The sequence below is a fragment of the Polypterus senegalus genome, chromosome 4 (genome assembly GCF_016835505.1).
Source record: "Polypterus senegalus isolate Bchr_013 chromosome 4, ASM1683550v1, whole genome shotgun sequence".
Classification (NCBI taxonomy): Eukaryota; Metazoa; Chordata; class Cladistia; order Polypteriformes; family Polypteridae; genus Polypterus; species Polypterus senegalus.
The window spans coordinates 106,845,186-106,859,012 of NC_053157.1; the positions used below are offsets into that span (position 1 = coordinate 106,845,186).

General features: G+C 36.7%; 1 protein-coding gene across 1 annotated transcript in view; it reads right to left on the minus strand.

Moving 5' to 3' along the window:
- ccser1 (coiled-coil serine-rich protein 1) overlaps window positions 1–13,827 on the minus strand; it is a 1,005,229-nt gene that overhangs the window by 757,532 nt on the left and 233,870 nt on the right. Inside the window, exon 3 of the mRNA XM_039752885.1 lies at window positions 2,196–2,377. Coding sequence (XP_039608819.1) covers window positions 2,196–2,377 — 182 coding nt within the window. The remainder of the gene's footprint in view (window positions 1–2,195; window positions 2,378–13,827) is intronic.

Here is a 13,827-nt window from a genome sequence, read left to right on the forward strand (position 1 = left end):
GAGTCCTTTGGGTGCTATTTTTGCAAACCTAAGCAGATGTCTGTGTATATTGTACTGAGGAGAGACTAGACTTCTGTCTAGCCGCTCTATCATAAAACTCAGATTGGTGGAGAGTTGCAATGATGGTTGTCCTTTTGAAAGCTCCCCTGTCCACACAGGTTCTATGGAGCTCAGCCAGAGAGAATAATGAGTTCTTGGTCACCTCGCTTACTATAGCTCTTACTATAGCTGTTCCAAACTTCTTCTATGTAAGAATTATGAAGGCAACTGTGCTCTTGAGAACCCTCAGTGCTACAGGAATATTTTTGAAGCCTTCCCCAGATCTGTCTCTCAAGTTCAGGAAACTCCTTATGTCTAGATTTTTGTTCTAATACATTGTCAAATGTGGTATCTTACACAGAGTAGTCATGTCCAATCAATTGAACTGAGCACAGATGGACCTAAAACAAGGTAAAGAAACAGCTCAATGATAGTCAATAGAATGGGATGCACCTGTGTGAAATTTCATTTTTTTATTCTTAATAATTTTGCAAAATTTCTAAAATTCAGTTTTCACTCTGTCATTCAGTAATATTAAGTGTTTCTTGATGTGAGGAGAAATGAATTTTAATGATTTTAGCACAAGGCTGCAACAGAGAAAAATGTGTCCAGTGCAAACAAGAAATCTGTAAGTTTCTGCTACTCCGGGCATATTCTGAACAAGTTAACATCTAAAGCTCAGCATTAATAAGATATTCAATTTGCTGATGAATATATGTAAAGGTAATTTTAAAGTGACTGCTTTTATTTTCACAACATCTAAATGCTCTACACACAGCTCCTCATGTACTGTGGGTTGGAACTTACCAGGTATAACACTTCTTATTCTACACAAGTTGAAGTCTAAGTCCAGTATTGGCTCTCATTTGTACAGCTTCATAGACTCAAGCCAATAATAGATCTCTTCTAGTATTCTTTTGGTACCATTGCCACAGTGATGTGAAGTCTTTCAATGTCAGGATGTATAAATACATCAGATACATCAACTGCACCCATGGGTGCAGGCTCACACTGGAAACAGGAAAGGCAATAAGCGTTTCAGCAATATTAAGCCCCCTTGTCCCACTGTCATAATTATGATCTCCAAGAATCAAGACAAATAGTAGCATTAAAAACTACTGCAATGACAGAAATGGCTTTTTGAGGACTGAAAACTGAAATCAACTGGTTATGACACATTACTAGTACGAGCCTTTTTCCATTCAGATTCTGAACAACATGCTTTATACTGTAGAATATGCATTTGAAAACAACCTCTTCACAACTGGTCTATAATCCATACTGTCCCAGTCATTGTAGTGTCTCCTAGAGGATCCTTAGCTGTAAGTCATTAATAGGCAGCATATTTTTCAATTTTTTTACACAACTGGTGAACGTTTTACTTGTTATTCCATAGTGTGGCTAGACATGACAATAACCTATAAGCCTTCCTCCATTGTCTGTAAAATCACTCTACAGGTTTGACTCCTTGATGTTACTAATAGTAATATCTTATTTGAGTAGTTCAATACAAAACAACTTCAGTTACTGAAAGCTAACAACAGAAAATGTTAAAAAATTAGGGAAGGAAATCTGGCTCTTTCCCTTAATTTCTGCTTGGGTACACTGGTACATGAAAATTATGTACAACTAAAATAAAACTACAAGAAATAGAATATTAAATTAACAAAGCTAATAGTTTTACCAAACTCATAAGGCTGTTATCTAAAATCATGAAGTGAAGAAAATGATCGTGGTGGTAAAGAAGCCAGATTTCTGCAAGACTCAGCAAGGTTAAGATTTTGAGAAGTGATAAAATAACCTAGAAGAATGACATTAGATGCAAAAGTGACAAAACAAAGAAAGCCAAAAAGAAGGAGGTGAAAGTGCCCAAACTCTGGTCAACAAATATTTTAATAATAATAGTTTTAATTGTTTTTATAATAGTTTTAAACTGTGTGAAAGCAACATTAGTAAATAATATTTTTCCTGCAGATATATTGTTACATTACTTTTCTTTAAATAGCTCCAATTATATAAAGGTTCTAATGTCCATACAAGTGCTCTGTACTAATTACAAACCTTAGAACTGTATTTAATCTTAGTTAAACTTTATGTGTGCTAAATAGAAAGAGTATTACCATCAAGCAGAGGGCAAAAAAAAGGTTGTCACCTACCAGGCTGTCCAGTTTAGAAGATGAGGAGCTGGCTCTTTGCTTTTTAAGACTACCAAGTTCTCCAGCATACATTTCTTTTAAATTGAGATGCAGCCTGGAGCTTCCAGCAGTACCTTCTGATGATGACCTTAAACGTCTCTCTGTCCGAATTATTTCACGAAAGGGACTACTTACAGCACCTACTGTAAAATGAAAATGAATAAGGTTAGTAATATGCTTGAGTTAGTAACATATTTTACTTTTCCATCAGAGATACCAGGAATAATGCTATCAAGAGTCAATTTCTTGTTGTGTATATAAAACATATGCAATTCTCACTTTCCTGTCTCCCCAGAACAATAATACCATAGCAACAAAAAAGGCATACTGAAAAAAATATACATAGTATGTAACATATATAATTATACACCTGCAAGTATCTGTGCTATGCATACACCAGCATTAAATGCTGAGCTGTAGTCTATAAAGAAGACTCTGGTAATAACAGCTTTAATCAACCAGAAGTGCCAGGATAGTATGAAATGCATGAAATATGGCATCCTTTGAGGAGAAGTTGTCATAATACACAAACTGGAAGTGAGATTGACTATCTGGAATATTCTGTATAATGTGTCCCAGCATCATCATTATCATTTTATTATTATTACTATTATTTCTTAAGGAGAATAATTAAACTATACATGGTTTAGTTTTATTAATAACTTATAAATCATATTTGTGCAGTAGCAATCAGCAGCAGGATTTTTTTGCTATGTGCACTTCTTTCATAGCATTGTCTTAAAGTGTCATTTGCAAGCTGGCTCAATCTGGAATTGCCACAGATGAGCTATGGAGTTCAAAATACTTATTTTTAATCTAATATACAATCTGTTTTTGTCTTATCTGACCCCAGGTCTCAACATTTCTCCATCTATTAACCCACATACATTATATGCAGCAAAGAAAACCCCTCTGTCATTTATTCAGTGCAGCTGGGTATTGACAAGTGAATGAAAAAAACTGCAGATGACATAATATTACCTGGACGAATACCATTGTGTTTCGGCACTATAAAAGGAATCACAAGAATTTCAACGCAATTACAGAGAACTGATTCTTATAGGTTACATAAGTCTGGCTGGCTGGAAGCAATTTAAATTATGGCACAACTTCTAGAAAAATTCTTTCTATAAACAAAACATGATGTCAGCTGCTAGTGCTATCTGACTTACTTTGACCCACCTATTTACATATACTGTACTGTTATTACACCTGCATATTCAGCTGAAGGCTTTGCAAGTGAAGAATCTGACAGTGCTACAGAATGATAAATAAACTGGAATTAAATGTCTCATTATGCTGTAAATTTTACTTTGAATTGATTTAATCAGTGTCCACTGAGTAAATCAATATAAACATTCTGAATAAGTCATTTAGACAAATCAGCATGACTAGTTACTGGTCACCGCTGGTGGAGTTTGTGACTGTTAGATGCAGACCTTTTTATTAACCACAGGAATGCACTACTGTGTTTATAGTCAAAGTTTACATTCCCCCAGTGCAAACAGTGAATTGAACAATGCTATTAGTGAACTGAAAAATGGTCACCTAGACGGACCATTAATTGTTGCTGGAGGTTCCTAAAATGGTAATCTCAAGTCAGTGCTCCATAAATTCCAACAGTATGAATTTTGCAACAAGTGGGGTGAACGTGCTGGATCTTGTTTATTCCTGGTGCATATCAGGTGGAGCACCACGCCCACCTGGGCTATTCCGAATACTCCTTTGTTATGCTACTTCCAGCATACTAACCACTTATAAAGTGATCCAAACCAGTTATGAGAATCTGGCCAGCAACAGCCATATCTGCTGTTCAAGAATGTTTTGAGCACAATACTTGGGACATGTTCAGAGAATTTGCAACTACCGGAGACTGCACCAACTTTTTGGAGCACACACTATTAGTGACCAGCTACATCATCAAGTGCATTGATGTTACTGTCTCCAATATGATCACCACACATCCCATCCAGAAGCTGTGGATTAATGCAGAAGTGTGTGCACTACTGAGGCACTACTGATGCATGGTGCATGTAGCAGGGCGTCCAGGCTATCACTAGCTACAGGATAACACGACAGGTAAGCGCATCCCTTCCAAATGTGCTGCACAACGTCTATGCAAGGTTTAAGTTACAAAATGAAGTGGCAGCAAAGAAGACAACCCCTCCTCCCAACAACTAAGTACTGCATCTGACCACAGCCGAAGTCAGTAAAACTCAACACAGAGTCAACCCATGGAAGGCTGCTGGACCAGACAATATCCCTGAGAAAGTACAGACCAGTTGGCAGATGTTGGGGATTTCTGTCCAAACTCAAGCAATATCAATTTTAATTTAAAGGACAAAATAAAGATCTGAATTCCTTTAAGTAGCTTTTCTTGCCATTTGTCTAGTTTCACAGAATGACTTCTGCAATTACCTTTTTCAGTTTATTACTCCACTTCCTTTAATATAAAGGCTAATATACCAATCTCCTCTCATTCAATTATGAAAAAAGCTTCCACTCAATGCTCTTTGTTTACACTGTAGAAAGTCTGTTACAAAAGAATAAAAAATGGAGAAACGCGCTGGCTCAACTACCGCAATAATCTTGCGTAAAGAAGCACAACAATTAAGTTACCGTAAAACATAGACAAGCAGGGACTGAAAATACCATTTTTTTGTGATCATCCTTTTTACCAATCACCGATCAAGTCTTTTTTTTTTTCATCTGATTTAAATTGATGGCTGATCGATTACAGCATCTCTAGTGGCTGTTTGCTAAATCTATATAGTTTCAACATGATAGTGTAAGGTAGCAAGATTGTACAAATGCAGCTACATAGTACCTGGAAAAAGAGATTGTGCTAATTAACAAAGTTAAGAAAATCACAGAGCAGTCGAATATATAAATTAAGGTTGGTAACTTCATGAAGAAAACATGCAAGTGGTTGGGTATTAACACAAGGTGAAAAAGAGAAAACTGTAATGAGTGCCCGCTACATAAATATGGTCATATACCATGAGTGACATTGCATCAGATATTATAGCTGTGGTCAGACTTTTGGATTGGTCAAGGCTATAATTGTTTCATTCATATAGTATTCTTGGGTTTAAATTTTGCTATACAAAGACAGACCACACAGGGTTACAGTAGTTTGTAGCTTATTTCTCATGTGGATGGACAAGAAAGCAGGACCTCCAAAAAGTGTATGTTGTTCCCAGAGTTGAAGCTGCTCTGTACGGAGGAATGGGCTAAAATTCCTCCAGGCTGGTGTGCAGGATCAAAAATTACCGGAAACATTTAGTTGCAGTTATTACTGCAAAGGGGGGTCACACCAGATACTGAAAGCAAAGGTTCACATACTTTTGCCACTCACAAATATGTAATATTCGATCATTTTCCTAAATAAATAAATGACCAAGTATAATATTTTTGTCTCATTTGTTTAACTGGTTTCTCTTTATCTACTTTTAAGACTTGAGTGAAAATCTGATGACGTTTCAGGTCATATTTATGCAGAAATATAGAAAATTCTAAACTTTCAAGTACAACTGTATGTACTTCATTTGCATTTTTTGTTTAAAATATATCTTCCCTTCCTTTGCTTACATTATTTTGATATTTGAGTGTAAATGTTCTATTACAGTTTGGATTTACTTATTAACTTATCTTGTACGTTCTGTCTGCAGTGCACTTTTCAGGTAGACAGAAAGAGGATGCATATGCTCCAGTTACTCTAGCTGTCACTGTTCCCTGTGAAACAATAACAGCTTTTTTTAATATTAACCTGCAGTCTTATAAGGATTTTATATGTAATGCTTATCAAGCAAACTACTGCATTGATTACACTAATAACTTTTGTGGTTCTGCTTTCATTCACTGAAAGATACAAAAACAATGCAGACTCCATGTTTTAGTGCAAGTCTGATTAAAGCTATAATCAATCTGTCTTTCCCATTCAATAAATCCTACATAAACCAATGGTAATTTTAAGCATCTACAAATTACATGGGAATTGAAAAGAATATGTGATAATTTTCTTCATTTATCCGTATTTTGAAATTGTATTTTTTAATTGCACAGACAATAAGTAAAATCTTTATTTTATCAGAATATTAGGCTTAATGGTATATTCACATGGACATGATACATTATCAATGGTGGATTGTCAACATTTTCATGAATGACCATTAATTGCAGTGGTAATGCCTAGAGGCTTTTGTTGTTCTTACTTTATTTGATATGAACAGGTAATCTAGAGAAATATTTGGTAGACTTGAGGGTAATTTAGGAAGTGAATTCTAGGATTTAAAATAGCTAGTAAATAAATCTAAAAAGCAGAAGACTTTTTTTGCAACACAGAAAATGAAATTTGCCTATAATAATCATGAAATGTCTCCTGGAGGGAATGCAATATGCTTTTAATTCTGTGGCAATTAGAGTTACCTGGCCTTTTCAAATTGAACATCTGTGGGTTAATTACAGTGTACAAAATAATCTTGTTGTGCTATAGCTTGCAGATATTATTCTGTCTGCTAGCTTTATTCAAGGTTGTGTGTTTAAACAAAAATGTGTTATGTCTTACTTTCCATTTGCTAAAAATAAAGTAAACAACACACAGAACTATTTCTCCCAAAAAAACTGCCTTGGGAAAAGAGGATAGCTAAAAATTAGTTATACTTATAGGATGTTGCTGTTATCGTACAAGGAATCATGAAAGCCCATAGGCAAATCCGTTTTTTAAGATGGCATTAAAAATACCAAATTGGTTTAAGTCTACCTCTTCATTAAGTTGTTCATTTTTTTAGGTAACTTTAGCACTCACATTGCTCTCCTTGAAGCTATCATGAGGCATAGTTCATTTAAGAAACAATTCAACAAGAAACTCCTACTCTGGGATTCTTTTATTTACACAGAAATGAAAACATATTTTAGCCTGGGTTGGGTATACAGACACTGAATTGCAGAACAAAGCCTTTTAGAAATGTAAATGTTCAGTGATAAACTACAAATCCTGAGGCTGATGTCCTCTTCTCTTTAATGACATATGTTTTTTCCACCTGGTTTGACAGTCTTTAAATCCACCACACTTTGCAGTGGTGCACTTTGGGCGTTTTGCAGATGCCCAAATTCCCAGACACAATTGCCGCTTTTCAAAAGTAAGGTTACACATTACAAAAATTATTTATTCAGTCAAGACAAGATGAAATGAGTGAACACAGGCAAATAAACAATGCAAACAAAATAGCAAATTTCCAAATTGAGAATGGGCATGTTGGTGAAGAGAATAGAGGAGACGAGGAGGTTATGGGTAGGTATGGTGTCAAGGAGAGGAATGAAGAAGGTCAAGATGGGCATAATTGTGGTAAATACATATTTTAAAAAGAGGGAGGAACATAGGGTGATGTACAAGAGTGGAGGAAGATGCACAAAGGTAAATTATATCCTATGCAAAAGAGTCAATCTGAAGGAGATTAAAGATTGCAAAGTGGTGGCAGGGGAAAGTGTAGTTAGACAGTATGAGATGGTGGTCTTTAGGATGACGTTGAAGATCAAGAAGAGGAGGTGAGTGAGGGCAGAGCCAAGGATCAAACGGTGGAAGCTGAAAAAGGAAGACTGCAAGGTTGAGTTTAGGGAGGAAGTAAGACAGGCACTGGGTAGCAGTGAAGAGTTACCAGACAGAAATAATAAGGGTAACAACAAGAAGTGTGCTTGGCATGACATCTGGACAGAGGAAGGTGAAAAAAAGGAAACCTGGTGGTGGAATCGGGAAGTAAAAGGAGAGTATACTGTACTTCACAAGGAGATTATACAGAGGAAGAGGATGACGAAGAAGTGGGATAGTCAGAGAGATGCAGAATGTAGACTAGACTACAAGGAGATAAGGCATAAAGTGAACAGAGAGTTGGTGAAGGCTAAGGAAAAGGTGTATGACAGAGGGACTGAACTGGGAAAGATGTGCAGCAGGTTAGGGTCATAAAGAATAAAAATGGAAACATACTCAGAAGCAAGGAGAGTGTATTGAGAAGATGGAAAGAGTACTTTCAGAGGCAGATGAACAAAGAGAATGAGAGAGAGAGAAAATGGTGGATAACGTGGAGATAGTGAATCAGGAAGTGAAAAGGATTAGCAAGGAGGAAGTGAGGAAAACTATGAAGAGGATGAAGAATGGAAAGACCATTGGTCCAGATGACATACCTGTAGAAGGATGGAGGTGTTTAGGAGAGATGGCAGTGGAGTTTTTAAACCAGATTGTTTAATGAAATCTTGAAAATTGAGAGGATGCCTGAGAAGTGGAGAAGGAGTGTACTAGTGTCAATTTTTAAAAATAAGGTGGATGCGCAGAGCTGTAGTAACTACAGGGGGGAAAAATTGCTAAATCATAGAATGAAGTTATGGGAAGGAGTAGTGGAAGGTAGGTTAAGAAGGGAGGTGATGATTAGTGAGCAGCAGTATGGTTTCACGCCATGAAAGACCACCACAGATGCAATGTACAGAGAAGTACAGAGAAGGCCAGAAGGAGTTGCATTGCATCTTTGTGGATCTCGGAAAACCATACGATAGGGTGCCTGTAGAGGAGTTGTGATATTGTATGAGGAAGTCGGGAGTGGCAGAGAAGTACGTTAGAGTTGTACAGGATATGTACGAGGGAAGTGTGACCTGGTGAGGTCTGCGGTAGGAGTGACAGATGCATACAACCTGGAGTTGGGATTACATCAGGGATCGGCTCTGAGCCCTTTCTTATTTGCAATGGTGATGGACAGGCTGACAGATGAGCTTAGACATGAGTCCCCTTGGACTATGATGTTTGCTGAGGACATTGTGATCTGTAGCGAGAGTAGGGAGCAGGTTGAGGAGACCCTGAAGAGGTGGAGATATGAATGAAGGTCAGTAGGATCAAGACAGAATACATGTGTGTGAATGAGAGGAAGGCCAGTGGAATGGTGAGGATGCAGGGCTTAGAGTTGGCAAAGGTGGATGAGTTTAAATGCTTGGGATCAACAGTACAGAGTAACAGGGACTGTGGAAGAGAGGCGAAAAAGAGAGTGCAAGCAGGGTGGAATGGATCAAAAAGAGTGTCAGAAGTAATTTATGACAGACGGTTATCAGCAAGAGTGAAAGGGGAGGTCTACAGGACAGTAGATAGTGGCACTAAACAGAAAGAAGGAGACAGAGCTGGAGGTGGCAGTTAAAGATGCTAAAATTTGCATTAATGTGACGAAGATGGACAGGATTAGAAATTAATACATTAGATGGTCGCCTCAGGTTGGACGGTTGGGGGAAAAAGTCAGAGAGTCAAGATTGTGTGGGTTTGGAAATCTGCAGAGCAAACATGCTGGGTATACTGGAAAAAGGATGCTAATTATAGAGCTCTCAGGCAAGAGAAAAAGAGGAAGGCCTAAGAGAAGGTTTATGGATGTGGTGAGAGAAGACATGCAGGTGGTGGTTGTGACATAGCAAGATGTGGAAGACAGAAAGATATAGAACAATATGATCCACTGTGGCAACCCATAACAGGAGCAGCCGAAAGAAGTAGAAGAAGCAGCTTTGGCAGATCATTTTGGATTTAGAATTACTCCAGTTTATCTAAAGGTATTATTCAGAGTAATGCCAGATGGGACAACACTCTGTCAAGAAAATTCTGTTGTGATACTACACACTATACAACTTGCACATCATATTATCTTACTTAACTAGAAGAGTCCTTTTCCTCTGTTCCTAAATATAAAGAAAAATAATGTCTTATTTTACTTAAAATCTGAAAAGATCAAGTTTTCTTTGCAAAAATCTATCAGATTTTGGCAAAGATCTTAGATTATGCCTGGACATAAGGCATAATCATGTCAACAGAATCATGTTACCTGATATTAAATCCTCACAGTGGATGAACTGCTACAAGGTATGAACTGGCCCAGTTTTTTGGAAGCTGTAACTTAAGTGGGAGGTCCAGCAATTAGAATAGAGCCCATAATCTAGAGGTATCACAACATTTCTGTGCACAATGGCACATACAGGTATAATAGGTTCATTTTTGTAGAGTCATTTGCTAATGGGCAATATCAACAGGAAAATGGTACAGTGCTCACAAGATCTGAAGTTTATATTGTTCATGCCCCAAATCAGGAGCTCCATAATAGATGTTGCATGCTGTTCTCAAAAGACTAAAAAGCTGTGAACCTGCCTTGAATGTTAGAAATTACTAAATCATCAAGGACACACAGTTGTTTATGGGTAGGTTGCTGTCAGGGGAAGTAACTGGGCCCACAAATTTAAAGGGTTAAATCTGTGCTAGAATCCAAGGAGCCAAATGAGTTATCCAAGGTATGAAGTTTCCTAGTGAGTTATTACAGCAGATTTATCCCACAGTTAGCTATTATTTCTAAACCACTGACACTTAATCACTGAAGGTTAACAAGAAATATGTAAAATTAATATCTGGTTATGAAAAGAAGCAAACATTAAAAATGTTAAAACATCAACTGTCTGAAGTAGGAGCTCTTGCTTCAACAGATTAACCCATACCAGGTTTACAGCTGATAATATACCAGTAGGCATTGGATCATTGATAATACTGGAGCAGAGTGGAGAGATGGTTCCTATATGTTATATGAATCAAAGTCTGAGAATTCTGAGAGTGTGAGAGAAGGTACTCACAAACTGAATAGGAGGCAATGGCTTTAGTGTGGACTTGCAAACAGCCTAATCCCTATGTTTATGTCTGCAGATATGACTTGGTCAGTGGCCAAATGCCATTGGAGGCAATTTAAATCCAGGAAGAAGGGCAATGAAGTAAACAGAACATACAACATTTGCAAACAGCCCAGGCACAAGCATGTAGTTTTAAATTGATCTGAGATTTATGAAGGAATTTGTTGTGGCACATGGCATGCAAATTTTTATAAATCCATTTTTTGTCATGCGAACGCGGTTTTTACCTTTCAAACGCAAAGTTTAGTATGGAATCTAAGCAAGGTTTTATACAGAAGGCCCCAGGACTTTAACATTAGCGCACAAGGATCACTTAGGCAGAGTGGGCACTCAACAGCACCTGCGTGATAAATGTGTTAAAACATGTTATGAATCTCAGATAGTTGTAAGGCCAGACATGCCAAAGCCTCTAAGGCCTATACTGCTCCCTTAAGGACCATGGCAACACCCTGCCACTGATTACTTGGTCCATTGCCAACTGGGCATTAATATTACTTATTGAAGTCTTTTATATTAGATATTATGAATAAGACATTTTGAAGCTCACCGCGGAAGAAAAGATAATAGACAGTCTGGAGGAACTTCTACTATTCATTAGGACACACTGTGAACCAAAGTTCCTGTCAACTCAGTTTCAGGAATATTGCCAGGCAAATGGAATTAATGATATAAGGGCAATACTTGGTGGGGTCAGGCAAATGGTGAGGTGGAATGACAATATTCTTCACTGCTGAAATATAAATGCATAGTACAAGCTGAAGGACTGGATTGGAAGTGGGAGCTTCTTACGTATGTTGCAGTATATTGTACAAAGGCATCAATCACCCAACCATGGGCAAAAACCCATCAGCATTGCTTTTCAAATGAAGGATGAAGGGGAAATTGCAATATATATTGATGTCACAGGGTGACCAGCAGTCAAATGATCGTGATACTGAGCAAAAAAATCAAACAAAGCTTTATGCAGATAGCTACCATAGAGCTAGTATAGGTTGGTGATGAAGTTCTCCTAAAGCAAGAAAAAATTGACAAGTTCACAACATTTAAGACAGTGCCAGATGCAGTAGTAAGTAAACTAGATCACAAAACACCAGGAAAGACACATTTTTTTAAGAAATACTTAAGGTGAGAATTTAAATCAGTAACCTATGGAAAAAACAGTTTTAAAAAACATTGTTGTCAAACCCAACATAGAATGCAAAATGGACACCAGAGCAAAACATTAGATTTGAAATCACCATACTTGGATAGGTAGCACACAAGACAAGGCCTTTAGTATAGGGAAAGACAAATTAAGTTGCCTGGAAAACTTAGAATTTGTTATTAAGTGAATTACCCTAAAGAGGTGTCAATAGAAAAATAAGTAAATACTGTAAACAAGGATGAGAGAAAACAAGAGGTGACTTTTTTTTTGTGTGTTTTCGGTTGATGATTAAGTGTTAGTCCAAGTTAAGGGGGGATGTGATGTATTGAAACATAATGTGAGTATGGATTCACTGGCATCTGGGTTGTCTCCTGACAGGAAGAATAAAGAATCTGCTTTCAAATACAATTTAGTATCCTGTCTATTGATTTAATCTAACAGTCTTAAACTAGAACAGGACGAAGGTCTGAACAAGCTTCACCTAATATATATTTATCAGTGAGTTCAGCTGACACCAAGAGGAGTTTCCACAAGTATAAGATAGAGCTTGCTGAAACTCTACTCAACTATTGTGTATTTTAATGGAGACTAGGGGGCACTGCCCCCTGCTTGCTTTGCTCACCAACCCCCAGGCTGGTGCTACCCGCTAGCCACTTCGCGGATCTGACACTCACATATGGGGAAGCGGAAGTACAATTTAAAAATATTATTATTTTCATGGGAATTGTTACATATGCATAATATAACTAACTATTTTACATTAGAGCGAGTAATTAACCATAGTAAAAAACAGTAAAACATAATAAAATGAAAGAAATGTATGTTTCATGTTGCATTAGAGACTTATTTCTTCTGTTGATGACCCTTCGGGATGAAATTCATCAATAAGATTTAGACATAATGTCTTTTTTTATTGGGAACTTAAAGTGAGGGAAAACGTAAAAATTTATACGGGCTGTGAGTGCAGGAACTGTGTCTGACAAAAGAATTCACACGAATGAGAGGTGAGTGGACCATGGGCGTAAATGGTTGAGAGGAGGGTGGAAATTGACAAAATCTCTTGGCAAAAGTCTCGTCTCAAGATTTTCTTTTATAATAGAGAGATGTTTCTATAAGAAATATAGCAGAGATATGCAAATTAAGCAGCTTTTTGTTCATGCAGTAATTAAATAAGGACTTTTGGAAAAGCTCAAAATGTTTACATTAATTTAGTCTTGCAAGTATGCCTTGACTAATATTAATTTATGAAACATTTATGGTATTTTACTACTATAAATTTATGTGAAATAATTAGGATAATTAAGGCTGCAAATTTCAGCAGAAAATGTTTTCCAATTGTACTGGATTTTGTACTTGCAATTTAAGTGAAACGTTTAAAAAAATAAACTAAGAATATAATGTTACAGTTGTTTTTTCTTTCTTTGAATCTATAGTATACTGTAAATTTTATGCAACAAAAATAATGTAAAAATCCAAATCACAGAAAAATAAATACCAAAAAAACCCCAGAAAAACCTAAAACAAAATTTCAGAAAATATAAAAGGGAATCCATATGGCCCTTAGTCAGGGTAGGCTCAATGTAGTATTTTATTGATCTATTTTGTTTTGTGACTACCGTAACAACCTGTCTACTGTAATTTTTTTGGTTAAAACATTTGGTAAATCTGTGCTTCTGTATTATCGGAGGGTCTGAAACATGAATCAGAGTGAAACATATATTTACAAGTGCATTATATATATATATATATATATATATA